We start from the raw sequence: 21,635 nt of genomic DNA, 5'->3' as shown, positions 1-21,635 counted from the left end.
GAGAGAGACAGAGACAGAGACAGAGACAGAGACAGACAGACAGACAGACAGACAGACAGACAGACAGACAGACAGAGAGCGAGAGAGAGAGAGAGAGTTTAAGTGATAAGACAGAGACTGCATCCCAAATAGCACCATATTCACTATGTAGGAGATAGGGTGCTATTTGGGACGCACCCTGAGGCAGCAGCCAGTCTGTGCTGGAGCAATATAAAGCACCTAGAATGTACTGAGAGAGAATAGATTAAATGAAGAGGTCAGACAAGCAGTTGCTCCATGTGACAGGGCCTGCAGATGTCAGGCTGATAATGGTAATGGAATTCTACCATTGTTGAACTACAACCCTTTCATAGTTAAAAAACGTCAGAGGACGGGTAGAAGATTGTAGCAAGGCTAACTTAAGTGTGCACAGTTAATATCAGATCATGTCATCGGAAAGGGGGATACCTAGTCAGTTGCACATTTTAGTCATTTAGCAGACGCTCTTATGCAGAGCGACTGACAGGAGCAATTAGGGTTAAGTGCCTTTCTCAAGGGCACGTCGACAGATTTTTCACCTAGTCGGCTCGGGGATTCAAACCAGCGACCTTTCGGTTACTGGCCCAACGCTCTTAGCCGCTAGGCTACCTGCCGCCCTGCACAACTGAATGCATTCAACAGAAATGTGTCTTGTGCATTTAACCCAACACCTCTGAATCAGAGAGGTGGGGGGGGGGCTGCCTTAATCAACATCCACGTCATCGGCGCCCGGGGAGCAGTTGCTGTTGGGGGTTAAGTGCCTTGATCAAGGGCAGAACAGCAGATTTTCCCACCTTGTCGGCTCGGGATTCAAACCAGCTCGGTTACTGGCCCAACGCTCTTAACCGCTAGGCTACCTGCCCTGGCATTGATGAGCACAAATCCCCCAAGAAAGCAGCGGTATTGTCCCTGTCTCCGGACCCCCCCCCCCCCAACGTCCTAGGTTGGAATTACGCCTCTGACCTCATGCTTCATTACAATAAATGTTCATTGGTGAGTTCATTGACAGCTAGAGAGATAGATAGAGAGAAAATAAAACAAGATCTGACCTGAGCTCTGTCCCGCAACACTTCGAAGTCAGCCTGGGAGAGGAACTGGTTATACAGCACTCCTGGGATGGACAGATTGATAGAGAGGTAGAGAGAGACAGGAAGCGAGGTAGACAGGAAGGGAGGTAGACAGGAAGGGAGGTAGAGATGGACAGATTGATAGAGAGGTAGAGAGAGACAGGAAGCGAGGTAGACAGGAAGGGAGGTAGACAGGAAGGGAGGTAGAGATGGACAGATTGATAGAGAGGTAGAGAGAGACAGGAAGGGAGGTAGAGATGGACAGATTGATAGAGAGGTAGAGAGAGACAGGAAGCGAGGTAGACAGGAAGGGAGGTAGAGAGGAGAGAGAGAGAGAGAATGAAAGACACAGATAGCTTACAGACAAGGTTAAAGGTGCAGCCCACATCAATACTTGATCACTCTATTCCAGTTTACAGCACATCTGAGAGCAGGGGTTACAACTCACCACACACACACACAACTCACAACACACAGCCTGTCTTGACAGATTGCTATCCTACAGAGACAGGCCACCTTGTCAGTCATCCTACTGGGGGAAGAAAATGAAACCCAAAGAAATCAATCAGCTTTGTAAGTCCTCAGGGAGTGGCTAGATGTCCCTTGGACAACGCAGGAGAAAATACAGGACTGGGGCCGTATTTATAAAGTACCTCAGAGTAGGTCAGGATTTTTTTCGGAATCAAAATGGGGCTTAAGTGGTGGGCGTGGCCAATGACGCGGTCGCCGACTGAGCATTTTAGAGGTCCTCCTTTTGACTAGCAAGAGCAGTGTGAGGGTTTCTCTTTTCTTTCTCCTCATTGTTAGTTCTCAAAGATTATCTTATTTTAAAATATATACAGTGCCTACAGAAAATATATTTGCGAAAAATGCTAAAAACGTTTTTACTTTGTCATTATGGGGTATTGTGTGTAGATGGGTGTGAAAAAAATATCAATTGAATCCATTTTGAATTCAGGCTGTAACACACAAAACGTGGAATAAGTCAATTATCTTTTCTACATACTATATCTGATTTTTGTCATTAAGTTTACACTGAAAATGTTTTACCATCCCAGAAATGATTTTCAAAAAACGTTTTTTTTTTTTAAAACACAAAATAAATATTATTGTTGTTTTTTTTCTATTTATTTTACTGTTTGGACTGAGGCCGCCTGAAAATAAAAAAACAAGTTTCTACGCAGAAAAAACCCTGTGATTGTTGATCTAGGATCAGTTTAGCCTTTTAGATCAAAATGAATAGTATTAAGATGGATAGAGGGGGAATGGTCCCAGATCAGCACTCCATATGGACAGGGGGGGACCTGGTCCCAGATCAGCACTCCTACTCTGAAGCACTTGATACATACTGGTTTCATTTCAAAGCACTGAAGTCTTACGGCCTGTTTTTCCAAGCAACGCAATTCCTATTAACGGCATGTCTCACATGGTTATTACCAGAGATAAGAGCCACTGGTTGCCCCTGGGTGAGAGAGCGTGATCTCACCAACCATTAGGTGGGACGGACATAATTCGTCACAATGAAAAAAGAGAAACCTGCTCATGAAAGCTTGTATTAAACGTGCACGTGCACACACAGAGGGCCTCACCCTCAGAGAACTGTAGTCGATCTCTCTCCAGCTCCCATAGTCTGATCTGGTCTGTGATGGTGGGGGGCAGCACTGGGTTCTGTGAGACAGAGAGAGAGTAGGTAGGAGTTAGGCTTTATCCCAAATGGTACCCTATTCACTACGTAGTGTACTACTTTAGACCAGGGTCCATAAGGAATAGGGCCCATAGGGAATAGGGTCTATAGGGAATAGAGCCCATGGTCTCTGGTCAAAAGTAGTAGGGTGCTATTTGGAACAAAACCTTAGTCTAGCATGGTAATGTAATGAAGAAATATGAGTGATGAGCCTCCAGTGTGGGAGTAGGGCAAGGCTATTACTGTAATCAACACAGCAGAGAGAGAGAGAGAGAGACAGAGAGAGCGAGAGAGGGGGGAGAGAGAGAGAAGAGAGAGACAAACGAGGGAGCAGATTGACAGATTGGAGGTACCTGTTTCAGCATGACAGGATGTGCTCTGGTCCTTAGAAAGTGGAGAATCTGAAAAGCACAAAAACATGATCATAAACACTTTACCACAGAAGATCAGAAGCACCATACCACCATTTCATGTGCCGTATATCAACTAAAACACACAGACTGAATAGAGACAAAAACATAAATACTTTCGCATACTTTCGCAGCTGAGCGGAAATGGAAGAAAACTAGACTCCCTGCGGACCTGGCATCTTTTCACTCCCTCCTCTCTACATTTCTTCATCTGTTTCTGCTGCTAAGGCCACTTTCTACCACTCTAAATTCCAAGCATCTGCCTCTAACCCTAGGAAGCTCTTTGCCACCTTCTCCTCCCTGCTGAATCCTCCTCCCCCTCCCCCCTCTCTGTGGATGACTTCGTCAACCATTTTGAAAAGAAGGTTGACGACATCTGATCCTCGTTTGTTAAGTCAATTGACACTGCTGGTCCTGCTCACACTGCCCTACCCTATGCTTTGACTTCTTTCTCCCCCTCTCTCTCCAGATAAAATCTTGCGACTTGTGACGGCCGGCCGCCCAACAACCTGCCCGCTTGACCCTATCCCCTCCTCTCTTCTCCAGACCATCTCCGGTGACCTTCTCCCTTACCTCACCTCGCTGATCAACTCATCCTTGACCGCTGGCTATGTCCCTTCCGTCTTCAAGAGAGCGAGAGTTGCACCCCTTCTCAAAAAACCAACACTCGATCCCTCTGATGTCAACAACTACAGACCAGTATCCCTTCTTTCTTTTCTTTCCAAAACTATTGAGCGTGCCGTCTTTAGCCAACTCTCTTGCTATCTCTCTCAGAATGACCTTCTTGATCCAAACCAGTCAGGTTTCAGGACTGGTCATTCAACTGAGACTGCTCTTCTCTGTGTCACGGAGGCTCTCCACACTGCTAAAGCTAACTCTCTCTCCTCTGCTCTTGTCCTTCTAGACCTGTCTGCTGCCTTTGATACTGTGAACCATCAGATCCTCCTCTCCACCCTCTCCGAGCTGGGCATCTCCGGCGCGGCTCACTCTTGGATTGCGTCCTACCTGACCGGTCGCTCCTACCAAGTGGCGTGGCGAGAAGCTGTCTCCGCACCACGTGCTCTCACCACTGGTGTCCCCCAGGGCTCAGTTCTAGGCCCTCTCCTATTCTCGCTATACACCAAGTCACTTGGCTCTGTCATATCCTCACATGGCCTCTCCTATCATTGCTACGCTGACGATACACAACTAATCTTCTCCTTTCCCCCTTCTGATAACCAGGTGGCGAATCGCATCTCTGCATGTCTGGCAGACATATCAGTATGGATGACGGATCACCACCTCAAGCTGAACCTTGGCAAGACGGAGCTGCTCTTCCTCCCGGGGAAGGACTGCCCGTTCCATGATCTCGCCATCACGGTTGACAACTCCGTTGTGTCCTCCTCCCAGAGTGCGAAGAGCCTTGGCGTGACCCTGGACAACACCCTGTCGTTCTCCGCTAACATCAAGGCGGTGACCCGATCCTGTAGGTTCATGCTCTACAACATTCGGAGAGTACGACCCTGCCTTACACAGGAAGCGGCACAGGTCCTAATCCAGGCACTTGTCATCTCCCGTCTGGATTACTGCAACTCGCTGTTGGCTGGGCTCCCTGCCTGTGCCATTAAACCCCTACAACTCATCCAGAATGCCGCAGCCCGTCTGGTGTTCAACCTTCCCAAGTTCTCTCACGTCACCCCGCTCCTCCGCACACTCCCCTGGCTTCCAGTTGAAGCTCGCATCTGTTACAAGACCATGGTGCTTGCCTATGGAGCTGTGAGGGGAACGGCACCTCCGTACCTTCAGGCTCTGATCAGTCCCTACACCCAAACGAGGACATTGCGTTCATCCACCTCTGGCCTGCTGGCTCCCCTTCCTCTGCGGAAGCATAGTTCCCGCTCAGCCCAGTCAAAACTGTTCGCTGCTCTGGCACCCCAATGGTGGAACAAGCTCCCTCACGACGCCAGGACAGCGGAGTCACTCACCACCTTCCGGAGACATTTGAAACCTCACCTCTTTAAGGAATACCTGGGATAGGATAAAGTAATCCTTCTACCCCCCCCCCCCAAAAAAAAAAAAAAAAAAATAATAATAATAATTGTAAAGTGGTTATCCCACTGGCTATAGGGTGAATGCACCAATTTGTAAGTCGCTCTGGATAAGAGCGTCTGCTAAATGACGTAAATGTAAATGCATACAGAACAACCATGTATAACAGTGAATACTAGAACACCAATATGCTGAAGAGAGAAAATCATTAATACAAAACCTGACAAGCGCCAAGCTGCCATTATGTTGTTCAGTAGTGTAAAGTAACCAGCTACCTGTTGTGAGGAGGAGTGTGTGTGTGTGTGTCTACCTGTTGTGAGGAGGAGTGTGTGTGTGTGTGTCTACCTGTTGTGAGGAGGAGTGTGTGTGTGTGTGTCTACCTGCTGTGAGGAGGAGTGTGTGTGTGTGTGTGTCTACCTGCTGTGCAGTGATGCCGTTAGCGATGGCTTGCTGCACTGACTCCCTGGTAACATGGGCTACCACCACGTTAGGGAAGCGATAGAGGCACTCGCTAAACAGAGCCACCAAAGCTATCTGCAGCTCAGAGTCTGGGGAGGACAATCAGACAGGAGATCAGTAATGACATGAAGAAGTCAACATTATGCTGCTATCTATTTGTAAATACCTGTTATCAAAGTGTCAACCATTTTTTTTTTTTTATGACAGAAAATAAATAAGTTAATAGACTATTCAGTACCACCTGGAAATTAGTAATACATTAAATACTACAATCCCAACAATGAGAGAGCGGGATTGACACAGGGATGAATCCTAACTTGAGAGCTGCACAGATAACTCAAGAGTTGAGGCGTAAATCTGGAATTGGTCAATGGGAGATTTGTATGAAAACTCGAATTACGCTGGCAGATCTGAAGTTAGGTTTCAGTGGTCCACACTGTCAGACAATACACTGCAGAATTAGACCTTCCATTGGAAACATACTAGTATAAGCATAGAGGCGATAGTTGGTTTCCACTACGATGAAACCTGAATCCCCAGTCCCCGGGGCAGCGCCCATGGCGGTGGAGGAAGAGTTGGCGGAGACGCCAGCAGACAGGGTGATGGCCAGCCTGGTGGGGTAGTACCTTCTAGACTTCCTCTGAGGAGACCAGAGAGAGAGGGTAGGGGTACAGGACCAGGGGTGAAAAGGACAGTGAGAGAAGACAACTAAATATTATTTGTGTCTGTCCATTCTGTTCTGTCCATTCTGTTCTGTCCATTTTGTTCTGTCCATTCTGTTCTGTCCATTCTGTTCTGTCCATTCTGTTCTGTCCATTCTGTTCTGTCCATTCTGTTCTGTCCATTCAATCTGTCCATTCAATCTGTCCATTCTGTTCTGTCCATTCTGTTCTGTCCATTCTGTTCTGTCCATTCAATCTGTCCATTCTGTTCTGTCCATTCAATCTGTCCATTCTGTTCTGTCCATTCAATCTGTCCATTCTGTTCTGTCCATTCTGTTCTGTCCATTCAATCTGTCCATCCTGTCCTGTCCATTCTGTTCTGTCCATTCAATCTGTCCATTCAATCTGTCCATTCTGTTCTGTCCATTCAATCTGTCCATTCTGTTCTGTCCATTCAATCTGTCCATTCAATCTTTCCATCCTGTTCTGTCCATTCAATCTTTCCATTCTGTTCTGTCCATTCAATCTGTCCATTCAATCTGTCCATTCAATCTTTCCATCCTGTTCTGTCCATTCAATCTTTCCATTCTGTTCTGTCCATTCAATCTGTCCATTCAATCTGTCCATTCAATCTGTCCATTCTGTTCTGTCCATTCTGTTCTGTCTTGATATCTTGCTCTTCCACCATATTTTTTGTTTGTTTATTTGACAGCAACCATGTACAAAAAACAAAAACAAATACATTCTAAAAGCTTTAACAAGAGCAATATATTTTGTTTAATTTGAAAACAGCATAACATTGTAAAAGCAGAATATTTCAGTCCTCCCAGCTCCCTAACCTTTGACCCCATAACAGTGTATTCCGTGGGAATTGTGTAGGTTCGGCCCTAATTTATGTGCCCTCTGTCACCTGGAGTTGCATGGTAAATGGTCCAGGAACAAAGGACAACGCCCAAGGACTAGTCAGCCCTTCCCCGCTCTGAGGGGCCAAAATGTACCTCTCTGCTACAGTATCCAGAGCACTGACTATTGCATGTGTGATAGAATAATGCTATAGTATCCATGTCTGGTATCTATCTGAAACTTGTTCACTGAGGATAACTCTGGTGCTATCTACATGTATCTATGATCTCTGTGGTTACTTGTACCTGTACAGGGTGAACTCTGAATTACTCTATGCAAAGAGGTTTTATCGTCTTTCTCGGGAATTCTGTCTCATTTACATTGGTGTCATCCCCCACACAAGCCTTTAGATGCTGTGTTCACCCTGTGGAGATTGGGCCTGGGAGTGTTTAGGTTACTGTAAAACTTGGTATCGTTTTGACTGGTCAATGGTGGTTGGTTTTGGGTTGAAAGGTTACTCCTTCAGATGTTATGAATGGAATGAAAAGCCTTTGATCTCTCTCTTATCCGGTATCCAGTCCATGGAGGAAGGTTGTACGATCAATTCTCATTTCCTAGGCTTCTAGAACTCTGGCCTAGTAAGCAACTTTGTGTTTATGCTTTTGTCCTGTAAGTTTAACCTATAAGGATATAGGTTATATAAACATATAAGGAGCTATATGCTTAGAGTAATTCCTTGTAATGCTTGTCGCATGTGAGGTATTTATTATAACATATATATATACACACATGCCAAATGTTACTGTCCTCTACAATTGTAGCTGTCCTCCACCATATCTTACCTTTCTCTGGAAGACGAGGCCAAACTCTCTCAGGTGCTGTAGGAAGGTGAGCAGAGACTCACTCATCCCCTCCACTGAGTAGTCCTGGGGGCACAGGACAGGGGTGACAACATCAGTCGATAAGAGACTATAAGCAGAATATCCCATGATCTAATAATGCACAATGACTATGATATATTTTGACACGACTGACACGACATCACGTCATACCGTGTAGAAATCGATCGGTGGTTAAAGTTGAGTGTTCTGCAGGTAAGCTGCCAGGTAAAGGTAATGTGTTACAAGACTCACCCTGCCTAGTGTTGAGAAACTGAGCTGGAACAAGAAGGACAGAATCTCCACCAGGTCCATTCCACGAGTCTGAAAAATGAGGAGGACAAGAGAGAGATATAATACTGGGGATCTGTGTGTGTGTGTGTGTGGACGTGTTTAACTATACTTGTGGGAACCAGATGTCCCCACAAGAATAGTAAACCCAAGAACATTTTGACCAACTGGAGACATTTTGTTGGTCCCCACAAGGTAAAATGCTATTTCTAGGGGGTTTAGGGTTAAGGTTAGAATTAGTGTTAGGAGAGGGTTAGGAGCTAGGGTTAGGTTTAGGGTTAAGGTTAGGTTTTTGGGTTAGGGTTAAGGTTAGGGTTAGAGGTTAGGGAAAATAGTGTTTTGAATGGGACTGAATTGTATGTCCCCACAAGGTTAGCTGCGCCAGACTGTGTGTGTGTTTGTGTCTGAGGACCTACCTGTGCCGTGTTGAGGTACTGTAGGGTGAAGTACCAGAGCTGAGAGGCTGTGTCCAGGAGCAGGAACTGGAAACCAGCAGAGGTGATACAGGGAGCATCTCCAGCCTCACTGGAGGAGAGGAAGAAGTGTAGGATGAATGAGGAGAGAAAGAGGACAGAAAAGAGAGGAACAGAGAAATTAGAAAGAATATTGTGGAGAAAAAAAAATACATCGAAAACAGAGAACAGTTGAAAATACGTGAAAATCCCAAACACATTCATAGAAAAATAATACAGGTAAAATAGTGATAAAAAATACAAATGACAAGAAATAAAGAGTGTATGTGAGAGTATAACATTTGAGTTCACAGTGGTCCCTCAGTGGCGTGGTACCTACGTTCTCATAAGGCCAGCCTGAATGAGGAGCTGGGACAGATCCTGGCTGACTGCAGCACTGGGACAGCCCACCATGAAGTGGAGAACAACCTCCCAGCGCTCCAAGGCATACTTATCCAGACTCTCCACATCACGGGCATGTCTGTCAGGACCCAGACTGTCACCCTGGTCTGCCCACGACTTACCCCTGAGAGGAGGAGGAAGAGGAGGTAGTGGAGGAGGAGGAAGATGAGGAGGCGGTAGTGGAAGAGGAGGTAGTGGAGGAGCAGGAAGAGGAGGAGGAGGAGAAGAGAGTAAGCATAAGTGAGCCATAATACATGAGCCTTACGAAAGACACGCGTTCACTCGCAAGTTTTAGCTTTGGTAGTTCTACTGCTGGCATATTAAGCCCCCATGTGGTACTGTAGATACTAAGTACCTTACAAATGAAAGGGTTGACTTACCCTCCTAATAATGCTATTCTCAGGTTGTCTTTGAATACGGGGTTCAGAACGTTTCCCTGCAGGCCTCCCTGTAGCTGCTGGCTGTGCCATAGTCTGAGACCAGACAGCACAGAGACACACTGATCGTGGTCCCTGAAGAAAGAGAAGAAGAAAGAGAGAGAGTGAACTACAGAGACTGAAGGTTAACTGACAGTCATTTAACAACCTGACATTTGACTGAATTTACAATAGAGCATCGGACACGTACTATGTATGATTCGGATAGACTTACTTTTCACTGTCTTTTTTCACCCACAGAGCCACCGCTGCCTGAGGAAGGGGTTGGTCTAGGAACAGCATTCGCATTACATAATTCTTGGCCAATGGGGGGAGCTCCCTGTCAAGCAGTGAAACAAGCAGATAATCTGACTCCCTGATTTACGTTGCATGTGAGTCCGGTGCAACCCAAAATACCGATCATTGTGCTTGTATATGTAACATGGTGCTAAATTTGTAGACAGCCTGTGTTCTGTTCCAAATATGTTATAAATAATAATGTGTGCATTAAAGATCAATTTGTGTACTAAGCATAGCAAACAGCAGGATTTATGCATGTCATATTTTACAGTTACTATAATAGTGTTGTTTAACTGGACTGATCCCGCACCTGTAGACAGCCAGACATGTGGCCGGATGGTTGTACAATCTGTCCAAGATCTCAGGGCTCAACTCTTTCAGGTACTCATGGAGGTTCTTGCATTGTAACTGCACGCGCAGCTTCATCTTCTACCGAAGACAAAAACAGATGCAGATGACAACTACAGTAAGAATTAAATGTGTTTCTTCTATGGTTAATGACACAAGTATGAAGAGTACAAGCTTAGCTAGCTAGCTAACGAGGATGGAATGGAACAGAGCGTTTTAAAGTGAGACAGAAAGTGCAATCAACCATGTACATCGACATTTTATTGTTTACCTTATGGTTGGTGTATCGGATAAGGTCCAAAATAATTCCTATAAACTAATACATTCAGAAATGTTCAGCATCTTTTTTTTCTCAGCAAGTGAATAGAAGCCATGTTGGATGATCACGTGATTCAGACATCTACAAGGGGGAGCGTTCTGATTGGAGCAACTACTTTTGCTGCACTCAACGCCACAGTGAAATGTAAATGCAGTATTTTATTTTTGATTGATAAATAAAGATTGCAATAATTGCTAATGTATACATTTGTAAACATGTAAGTAGGTTATTTAGATAAATTCACTATCATTCCCTGAGAGCGTTGACAAAATGTAGAAGGGAAACGATAACAGCAACAAACATGTTCACAATCCAACTGATGCAGCAAAGGATTTAAAATGCTTAGCATCCCAGAGCGACTAGCCTAAGCCTCATTACAAGCAATGAAGTGCAAGGAATAGCATACCAATTGTGTTTTCTCCAATACGATCTCAAGTTTGCACTACACTGATCAAACACATTCTTGTTTACAGACAAAAGAAAGGAGAAGAGATGAATATTGAAGGAGGTCCAGGGGAATGGGGAACCATCTGAGCGTCTCGATCTCTTCTCAGGAGTCCTTCTTCTCTTGATATCTGTAGGCACAAATTAAATCACTATAAGTAACATATCCACTCACTCATAAGTTAACATTTAGAATATATACCGTTTATGGGGTAGGTGCTTGTCACATTGTGGTGCAGAACAACATCAAATTGAATAGATTGATGAATCTGGTGGTGAGAACTGCTCAGAATAGACTTGGTGAATTGGTGTTTGAGTGAAATGTAATAGGTGTGTACATTCTACATTACCTGCAGTGTATACAGATGAAGAAGACCGTCTGTCCTTCATCTGCAGATCTCATTTGTCTGGTGTGATAAACCATCCCCTCTTTATTGCAGCGCCTTTCAATCTAGAATGCAAGAGTTTGAGGAGGTTAGAGAGAAGATATTGATACAGTGGTGCAGTGGTATTCAAATCTGAGCATGGAGGTCCGGAGTACTGCTGGTTTTCTGTTCTACCTGATAATTAAAATCTGTCCCCGATTAGAGGGGAAGAACGAAAATCAGAAGTGGAACTGTCGTCGAGGTCTAGGTTTGAATACCCCTACAGTAGTCTGTACTATTACACTGGAATGTCTCATTTTTAAATGGTAGTTTATTGATCACTTTAGGAACTTTTTAGGTGAATTCTTACCACAGCCCCCATTGCGTTTTGAGTCCTCCTCCTCCACAGCAACAGTGGACCGTTCTAGAGCGTTAAAGACAACTGAAGACGTGACCTCTTGACCTGAAAATTCTGGAGAGATAGAAGTACATAAAAACACAGTTATATATTTTTTTACATTTTAGTCATTTAGCAGACGCTCTTATCCAGAGCGACTTACAGTTAATGCATACATTTTTTTTTTTTTCATACCCCCTGTGGGAATCAAACCCACAACCCTGGCGTTGCAAACGCCATGCTCTATCAACTGAGCTACATCCCCTGCCGGCCATTCCCTCCCCTACCCTGGACGACGCTGGGCCAATTGCGCGCCGCCCCATTGGTCTCCCGGTCGCGGCCGGCTACGACAGAGCCTGGATTCGAACCAGGATCTCTAGTGGCACAGCTAGCAGGGTCCAAGGGTCACATACTGATGATGACAAAAGAGACTGGCTGGATGAAATACAATACCTGGATGACTACTTGTTTGTCTTTGTGAGAATAGTTACCTAGCCAGGGGTGTATTCATTAGTCGGATTCCGTTCCAAAACGCTTAGTCTGTTGCAAAATGTTTAGCAGCGTTATGCGACTAATGAATACACCCCTGATCCCAGATCTGTTTGTTCCAATGGCTGTATATATACATTTACATTTTAGTCATTTAGCAGACGCTCTTATCCAGAGTGACTTACAGTTAGTGAGTGCATACATTTTCATACTGGCCCCCTGTGGGAATCGAACCCACAACCCTGGCGTTGCAAACGCCATGCTCTACCAACTGAGCTACAGAGATGCCAATATATATATATATATATATATATATATATGAATGGACAAAGCCATCGATCACGTGACACCATTCATTCATATGTGAAGACTCAATAGCGCATTGAAGCCAAATTAAGTCAGTTAAGATGGCGTCTCATGGAGACATAAACATGCACAGGTTGAGCTACTCCAGGAAGTGACGTTGCAGGCTAGCTCAGTGCTGCCCCCTCTCGTTGAGTAACTCAAGTTGAAGGCTGACTGGGGTACTGCAGGCTGCCATTAGCAACACAATTATCCTTATAACTTCTTCTGTGTGTGATTTTAAAATAAATCGGTAAAAGGACATACATCGGGTGCATTACAATTATTTATTGGTACCAGGATTTACATGAAGATTGCCATTTTTCTATTCACTGTAATGGGGGACCCGGTTTGTGCTCTTGCCAATTCCATGGACCATTCCATCTGTGGTCCTCTGTAGCTCAATTGGTAGATCATGGCGCTTGTAACGCCCGGGTAGTGGGTTCGATCCCCGGGGCCACTATACATAAAAATGTAGGCACACATGACTGTAAGTCGCTTTGGATAAAAGCGTCTGCTAAATGGCATATTATTATTCCATAGAGATAGATAGAGGATCTATAGGGTCTGTGACAGCATGGGCAGCGCCATTGAGGTCATCTCCATTTTGAAGTAGTCAATTTTCTTCTTCACGATTGGCTGATCCCTCCTGATGACCTGGTTGGACATGACTCCAACAGGGTCACCAGGAGGGATCAGCCAATGAAGTTGGAAGTCCCTCCCAGTTGACTACATTAAAATGGTGGAAGCCCTCAATGGCGCTGCCCATGCTAAAACGGCCTTTTGGCCACTAGAGGCCTCTATCATTCTCTATGGGACCATTCATCGTCAAGCCATGTTTGCCATGATGATGATGATGATGATGATGAGTGATAGGCAGTTGGCATGATAGCGCAAACAGACTGGCAAGCAGTTGACCCCTTTAGCTAATGATTCTGTCTGTCAGTAGGATACATCATTATCTCCAGCAGGGAAATTTAACTGACAACAAACAACCCATCCTCACCGCGGACAGGTGACTGTGTCCTCAAATCAAATCAAAATGTATTGGTCACATACACATGGTTAGCAGATGTTATTGCGAGTGTAGCGAAATGCTTGTGCTTCAGCGGAGTCACTGACCACCTTCCGGAGACACTTGAACCCCTACCTCTTTAAGGATTACCTGGAATAGTCTAACAGTAATCCTTCTACCCCTCCCCTAGTGGTGGTTGTATCACTGGCTATCCTAAATTGAATGCACCAATTTGTAAGTCGCTCTGGATAAGAGCGTCTGCTTAAATGTAAATGCATCTAGTTCCGACAGTGCAGTAATATCTAACAGTTCCGCAACAAATATCTAACACACACAAATCTAAGTAAAGGAAAATGTTATGAGCTAACAATGTAAGAAATAATATATATATATATATATATATATATATATTTTTTTTTTAATACTGCAGTTTCCTAAAGACTATTAGCGAGGCAGCCCTCTCTGTCGGCGCAATTTTAAAACCCAAGTAGAGGCAGTACGTTCCCATACTCAGGACAGAAGTTGGGCTCTCCAGTGAAACACATCACTGGCTAAGTATTTCAGTGAACAATGTCATCAAAAATTTGACAACAAACTTTTTGAGGTTGACAGATACAGCTAGCCACTTTATTTAGCACCTTGTACACTTCAACACGTCATGTGTTTAACAACTGACTTATGTTCACATTTGAACACATAGTTAGCTAGCCTGCTGTCAAACAACTGTCTCCAGATACCACAGTTTCCAATCTTACATTCTCTGTAGACCCAGATGTTATAGCATGTTTCCGTGTTATTGTTCCTGTAATTTTTCTCAGGCAAATGCGCAGGTCGGAGTTTGGGGACTTTAAACGCATGCTCACAGAGTCGCACGTTGACTACGTATTTAAAAACCAACGATAGCTCTCATTTCCAAACGCTGTAGCTACATTTCTTCATCACGAATAAGGTAAACAGTGCTCACAAGGGAAACAAATCTGAAATATTAATCGCGTTAATTTCCCATGTTGCAAACCGTCTAAAGGATAGCAGCTAGCTGGAGAGTTTGTCAACCTAAAGAAGTTAGGTAGCCAGGTAGCTCACAGGTCGTGTTTGTTAGCCAGCTAACTACGGTACGCGACATTTCTTTTCGTAGGATACCTGGAGGCAGTCAGTCAATAATATCCGTCGGGTGATTGGTTGAGGATTCTTGGGTGCGTGACATCACTTCGAGCCCTTACCAAAACATGGCCGAAAATGTCTCTCGCCTCTGATCTGAAACCAGTAGTAACCACCAATTTAAATTACAATTAACTTACAATTATAAGACGAATTTTCAGACATACGTTCCACTCATCGTGTATCCACTGACCACCGCATTTAGGAGGATGGCTAATTACTGAACAAAAATAGAAACGCAACAATTTCAAAGATTTTACTGAGTTACAGTTCATATAAGGAAATCCGTCAATTCAAATAAATAAATTAGGCCCTAATCTATCGATTTCACATGACTGGGAATACAGATATGCATCTGTTGGTCACAGATACCTTAAAAAGTAGGGGCGTGGATCAGAAAACAAGTCAGTATCTGGTGTGACCACCATTTGCCTCATGAAGCGCCACACATCTCCTTTGCATAGAGTTGATCATGCTGTTGATTGTGACCTGTGAAATGTTGTCCCACTCCTCTTCAATGGCTCTGCTTAGTTTCTCGATATTGCCGGGAACTGGAACACGCTGTCATACACGTCGATCCAGAGCATCCCATACATGCTCAATGGGTGACATGTCTGGTGAGTATGCAGGCCATGGAAGAACTGGGACATTTTCAGCTTCCAGGAATTGTGTAAAGATCCTTGAGACGTGGGACCGTGCATTATCATGCTGAAACATGTGGTGATGGCGGCGGATGAATGGCACGACAATGGGCCTCAAGATCTCGTCACGGTATCTCTGTGCATTCAAATTACCATCAATAAAATGCAATTTTGTTCGTTGTCCGTAGCTTATGCCTGCCCATCAGAGTATGTGAGCGGAGTGTGCCCAATTTGACTGGAGCGTGGAGCGAATTCCCAGAGGCTGGAGCGTCCGCCTTCTCACCCGCTCCAGTTGCGTTCACTTCACGAGCTCAGGGCATGCCCGGCCCAGCATGCATTTGTAGTATACTTGTGTGCTGCTATAGCCCCTTGCTTTAGCTACTGTCATGGAGTTCGCTAAATATTTTCATAAAGAAACTGATAAAACACACAGGTGCTAAATCAAGGTGACTTACAAAGATGAGGACCAAGAGCAAGAGAGGGAGTGCGGTGATGTAGTGTCCACAACTAAATAATCATTGTGGAATCTGAAAAGACACATATCCCAAAAGCATGATGGTGTACTCACTACGTGAACATGCTAAAAGAAAGGAACGAGGTGGGTAGATCATTAAGTGTGTCATCATAGCACAGTATTTATAAACTAAACATCAGATCTCTTAAACGTTTCGTTTATTTTCGTTCTATTATCTATACAGTAGGCCATCATTGATTTTGGCCCAATAGGCCTGGCATATTCCCATGTTCAAGGAGGTTATTTTGCCTAAAAAACCTTTATGCCTACCTAATAGAAAAAAAACGACTACATCTCTGCCCAGCCTGGCGAGAGTGGCCAAAAGGGTGGTTAACATCCCCAGTGGCTCTGGAGGGGTGGAGAGGATATTATCCACTGCTGGCCGGCTCTCCAGGCACCATGGAGAGGATATTATCCACTGCTGGCCGGCTCTCCAGGCACCATGGAGAGGATATTATCCACTGCTGGCCGGCTCTCCAGGCAGCATGGAGAGGATATTATCCACTGCTGGCCGGCTCTCCAGGCACCATGGAGAGGATATTATCCACTGCTGGCCGGCTCTCCAGGCACCATGGAGAGGATATTATCCACTGCTGGCCGGCTCTCCAGGCACCATGGAGAGGATATTATCCACTGCTGGCCGGCTCTCCAGGCACCATGGAGAGGATATTATCCACTGCTGGCCGGCTCTCCAGGCACCATGGAGAGGATATTATCCACTGCTGGCCGGCTCTCCAGGCAGCATGGAGAGGATATTATCCACTGCTGGCCGGCTCTCCAGGCAGCATGGAGAGGATATTATCCACTGCTGGCCGGCTCTCCAGGCACCATGGAGAGGATATTATCCACTGCTGGCCGGCTCTCCAGGCACCATGGAGAGGATATTATCCACTGCTGGCCGGCTCTCCAGGCAGCATGGAGAGGATATTATCCACTGCTGGCCGGCTCTCCAGGCACCATGGAGAGGATATTATCCACTGCTGGCCGGCTCTCCAGGCACCATGGAGAGGATATTATCCACTGCTGGCCGGCTCTCCAGGCACCATGGAGAGGATATTATCCACTGCTGGCCGGCTCTCCAGGCACCATGGAGAGGATATTATCCACTGCTGGCCGGCTCTCCAGGCACCATGGAGAGGATATTATCCACTGCTGGCCGGCTCTCCAGGCAGCAACGCATGAAGCCACATACTGGCCAAACTCGTGTTTCTAAAAATGAATTCAAAAGCACTAACAAGTTATTTTTCATTTAATTTGTATTTAATTCTACATGCGCAATGTATAGACTGTAATGATTTAATACAACAAAATGTTGTTTCAATACTGAGCCCTTTATGTCCCTACCAGACTAGGTTTGCACTCGCAAATACTTCACAATGTATTTCTTTGTAGGCTATAGCCTTTAAATAATTGAAATAATAATATAGCCTAAATAATTCATTTGGTTCCTTCTTAGGCTCCCTGTCTGGCTCCTATTCAGAGTGTTTACATGCTGTTTAATACGACATGGAGCCTATTTGAAATGATGAGCGCTTCTTACAGTCACCTTTTCATGTTTATTCAAATACCTTTTGGTTTCAATACTTAAAATCCAATTGGTAGGTCCATGTAGTCACAAATAGATGGGGTGTTGGTTAAATCGTGATTTTTAATGAGCGAATTTGGAGCGGCAGTTTTTTTTTTCATGCGAGCGCGGAGCGGGATTTCCAACCGCTCAATTCCCCTCACATGCTCTGCTGCCCATACCATAACCCCACTGCCACCATGGGGCACTCTGTTCACAACGTTGACATCAGCAAACCGCTAGCCTACACGACGCCATATACGCTGTCTGCCATGAAACCGGGATTAATCCATGAAGAGCACACTTCTCCAGCGTGCCAGTGGCCATCGAAGGTGAGCATTTGCCCGCTGAAGTCAGTTACGACACCAAATTGCAGTCGGGTCAAGACCCTGGTGAGGATGTCGAGCACGCAGATGAATTTCCCCAAGACGGTTTCTGACAGTTTGTGCAGAAATTATTTGGTTGTGCAAACCCAAAGTTTTATCAGCTGTCCAGGTGGCTGGTCTCAGACGATCCTGCAGGTGAAGAAGCCGGATGTGGAGGTCCTGTGCTGGCGTGGTTACACGTGGTCTGCGGTTGTGAGGCCTGTTGGACGTACTGCCAAATTCTCTAAAACGACATTGAAGGCCGCTTATGGTAGAGAAAATAACATTTCAATTCTCTGGCAACAGCTCTGGTGGACATTCCTCCAGTCAGCATGCCAATTGCACGCTCCCTCAACTTGAGACCTCTGTGGCGTTGTGTGACAAAATTGCACATTTTAGAGTGGCTTTTTATTTTCCCAAGCACAAGATGCACCTGTGTAATGATAATGTTGTTTAATCAGCTTCTTGATATGCCACACCTGTCAGGTGGATGGATTATCTTGGCAAAGGAGAAATGCTCACTAACACGGATGTATACAAATTTGTGCACAAAATTAGAGAGAAATAAGCTTTTTGAGCGCATGGAAAATTTCGGGCATCTTTTATTTCAGCTCATGAGACATGGGACCAACACTTTACATGTTACGTTTTATATTTTTATTCAGTATAGCTAGCTCACTGGCCAGGCAGTAACGTTAGCCACTAACTAATCGTAGGGCTCATGTCCTATTCTGTGTTTACATTTGAGTTAACTTGTAACATATCAAGTAACACATACCAGCCCGTTTGTGTTAAGGTACAAATAACAGTTAGTGGGCTTGTAATTTGAATGATCGGCACAGTGAAACTAAAATAGATTGGTAGCTAGCTGGTGAAGCTTTCATTTCTTGGGTTTCCCAAGTCGTTCGGTCAGTGTTACTGCTCATGGTGGCAGCAGACGGCTCTGTAGAGCATTTGTGTGACATCACGCATTCAAGAAAGCTCAACCATTCACCTGACAGGTTCTATTTCGAGACTCATGAATATTCATGACATTTATGTTGCCACTCATGTTGTCACTTAAGGAGTTGACACATGATAGCAGCCCTAATGAATAGTTATGAGTACTTTTACTTATTTCCAATACTAATTTGGCAGAAATATAAATTAAGCTAACCTTAAAGGAAGCTTGTTTTCCTAACCCTGTCATCATCATCATCACCGTGGTCCTCTGTAGCTCAGCTGGTAGAGCACGGCGCTTGTAACGCTAAGGTAGTGGGTTCGATCCCCGGGACCACCCATACACAAAAAAAAAATGTATGCACGCATGACTGTAAGTCGCTTTGGATAAAAGCGTCTGCTAAATGGCATATTATTATTATTATTATTATCATAATAATCCCCACACAGTTAAATGGATACTTTCGGATGTTGGCAATGACGCTCTTCATGTACTTCCTCAGAGTCAGATTTAACTCATGGATACCATTTTTATGTCTCTGCATTCAGCAAGAAGGAAGTTAAGAGGTAGTTTTGCGAGCCAATGCTAACAAGCATTAGCACAATGACAGGAAGTCTATGGTATCTACTAATATGCTAGCAGTTACCATAGACGTCCAGTCATTGTGCTAATGCTAGTTAGCGATTGCGCTAATACTGGTTAGCAACTTCCTTCAAACAGCACGCAGAGACATAAATATGGTATCCATGAGTTCATCTGACTCTGGGGAAGTAGAAGTATTCCTTTAAGCATCTTGCACTATAATGAGGGTATTTCATGTCTACAAAGGTGACCACCCGAAAGGACATGTTTATGACTATTTCTCTCTCCACTCTCTTTGTGTCTCCCCCTCTCTCTCTGGCTCTCTCTCTTTCTGTCTCTGTCTCTGTCTCTCTCTCTCTCTCTCTCACTCACTCACTCACTCACTCACTCACTCACTCACTCACTCACTCACTCACTCACTCTCTCTCTCTGTAATCCTCTCTTTCTACCTGGCAGGATGACTGAGCAGGACGTGGAGAATGAGCTCTTGGACTATGATGAGGATGATGTGGACGCGGTGGGAGATCTGTCAGGAGGGGATATTCTGGCCATTAAGAAGGAGCGTGTGAAGGGCTCCTATGTGTCCATCCATTCCTCTGGTTTTAGAGACTTCCTGTTGAAGCCAGAGCTGCTGAGGGCTATAGTGGACTGTGGCTTTGAGCATCCCTCTGAGGGTGAGTAGAACCAGACGGTTGTAGTCTATACATGCTTCTAACACACACCACACTGGGGTGTATTCATTAGTGCACAGCATAGCAAGACGTTTTGCAACGAAAACGAGCAAGTTCAGGTTCCTTCCCGTTTCGGCCCGTTTGCTTCCGTTTGGTTCCTAGTGAAGGCATCCATTTTACATTTTAGTCATTTAGCAGACGCTCTTATCCAGAGCGACTTACAGTTAGTGAGTGCATACATTTTCATACTGGCCCCCTGTGGGAAACGAACCCACAACCCTGGCGTTGCAAGCGCCATGCTCTACCAACTGAGCTACAGGGGACTCCCTTTTGAAGAGCTGCAGGGGTCAGCAGTTCACTGGCTGATTATAATAAGCTTACACTGAAATCTTCAAGCCAAATTGCCATGAATCAGATCAACTGTCAAACTATAATCTGCAAGCAAGGCCTCATTGTAGCTCAGTTGGTAGAGCATGGCGCTTGCAACGCCAGGGTTGTGGGTTCGATTCCCACGGGGGGCCAGTATGACATTTTTTTATGCACTCACTAACTGTAAGTCGCTCTGGATAAGAGCGCCTGCGAAATGACTAAAATGTAAAGTAATTGCATCAATGATTTCACTTCAAGGGATACTTCGGGCGTGCTAGCAGATACCCATAGACTTCCAGTCATTGTGCTAACGCTAGTAGGTGATCCCAAAGTATCCCTTTTTAAGGGTTTTTTGATTTAGTCACTTAGTTGATAATTAGGTAATAATTACTGTACCTTATTATTATTATTCATTAGTAATTTATATTTTAGTCATTTCTAGTAACTATTTTCCTTTCAGTTCAGCATGAGTGCATCCCCCAGGCGATCCTGGGGATGGATGTGCTGTGCCAGGCCAAGTCTGGTATGGGCAAGACGGCAGTGTTTGTTCTGGCCACACTACAGCAGCTGGAGCCTGTCACTGGACAGGTAATGTATCTCTGCCTCTCTCTCTCTGCCTGTCTCTCTCCCTCTCTGCCTCTCTCTCTATCTGCCTCTCTCTCTCTCTCTCTCTCTCTCTCTCTCTCTCTCTCTCTCTCTCTCTCTCTCTCTCTCTCTCTCTCTCTCTCTCTCTCTCTCTCTCTCTCTCTCTCTCTCTCTCTCTCTCTCTCTCTGCCTCTCTGCCTCTCTGCCTCTCTGCCTCTCTGCCTCTCTCCCTCCGTCTCTGCCTGTCTCTCTCCCTTTCTGCCTCTCTCTCTCTCTCAATTCAAATTTTTTTCAATTTAAGGGCTTTATTGGCATGGGAAACGTGTGTTAACATTGCCAAAGCAAGTGAAGTAGATAGTAAACAAAAGTGAAATAAACAATAAATATTAACAGTAAACATTACACTCAGAAGTTTCAAAAGAATAAAGACATTTCAAATGTCATATTATGTATATATACAGTGTTGTAACAATGTGCAAATAGTTAAAGTACAAATGGGAAAATAAATAAACATAAATATGGGTTGTATTTACAATGGTGTTTGTTCTTCACTGGTTGCCCTTTTCTTGTGGCAACAGGTCACAAATCTTGCAGCTGTGATGGCACACTGTGGTTTT

At 44.8% G+C, this 21,635-nt stretch overlaps 3 protein-coding genes across 3 annotated transcripts in view; 1 reads left to right on the top strand and 2 right to left on the bottom strand.

Annotated features, from left to right (window-relative positions):
* Positions 1–1,067: 1,067 nt before the first annotated feature.
* LOC311114523 (general transcription factor IIH subunit 4-like) lies at positions 1,068–11,131 on the bottom strand (the record flags this gene model as incomplete). Its single annotated transcript, XM_084189773.1, has 13 exons — positions 10,530–11,131; positions 10,221–10,339; positions 9,846–9,950; positions 9,575–9,706; positions 9,133–9,318; positions 8,757–8,865; positions 8,305–8,373; positions 8,014–8,097; positions 6,150–6,306; positions 5,625–5,755; positions 3,123–3,170; positions 2,675–2,753; positions 1,068–1,129 (listed from the first exon to the last, which is right to left on the bottom strand). Coding segments are annotated over exons 2-13 (1,278 nt in total), but the record flags the coding sequence as incomplete, so codon positions are not given.
* A 236-nt stretch (positions 11,132–11,367) lies between these two features.
* LOC311114525 (DNA-directed RNA polymerase I subunit RPA12-like) lies at positions 11,368–14,752 on the bottom strand (the record flags this gene model as incomplete). The annotated part of the gene is made up of 4 exons (XM_084189775.1): positions 11,368–11,472; positions 11,582–11,595; positions 11,757–11,858; positions 14,746–14,752. The coding sequence occupies 4 exons, from the start codon at positions 14,750–14,752 to the stop codon at positions 11,368–11,370; spliced, it is 228 nt and encodes a 75-aa protein (XP_084045901.1).
* LOC311114524 (spliceosome RNA helicase DDX39B) overlaps positions 14,391–21,635 on the top strand; it is a 28,763-nt gene continuing 21,518 nt past the window's right edge. The window contains exons 1-3 of the mRNA XM_084189774.1: positions 14,391–14,578; positions 19,850–20,067; positions 20,894–21,021. Coding sequence (XP_084045900.1) covers positions 19,851–20,067; positions 20,894–21,021 — 345 coding nt within the window. The 5' untranslated portion in view covers positions 14,391–14,578; position 19,850. The remainder of the gene's footprint in view (positions 14,579–19,849; positions 20,068–20,893; positions 21,022–21,635) is intronic.

The sequence above is a fragment of the Coregonus lavaretus genome (genome assembly GCF_964263955.1).
Source record: "Coregonus lavaretus genome assembly, contig: HAP1_SCAFFOLD_2454, whole genome shotgun sequence".
Classification (NCBI taxonomy): Eukaryota; Metazoa; Chordata; class Actinopteri; order Salmoniformes; family Salmonidae; genus Coregonus; species Coregonus lavaretus.
The sequence above is the reverse complement of the archived record's forward strand: the minus strand, read 5'-3'. Positions and strand labels throughout refer to the sequence as shown.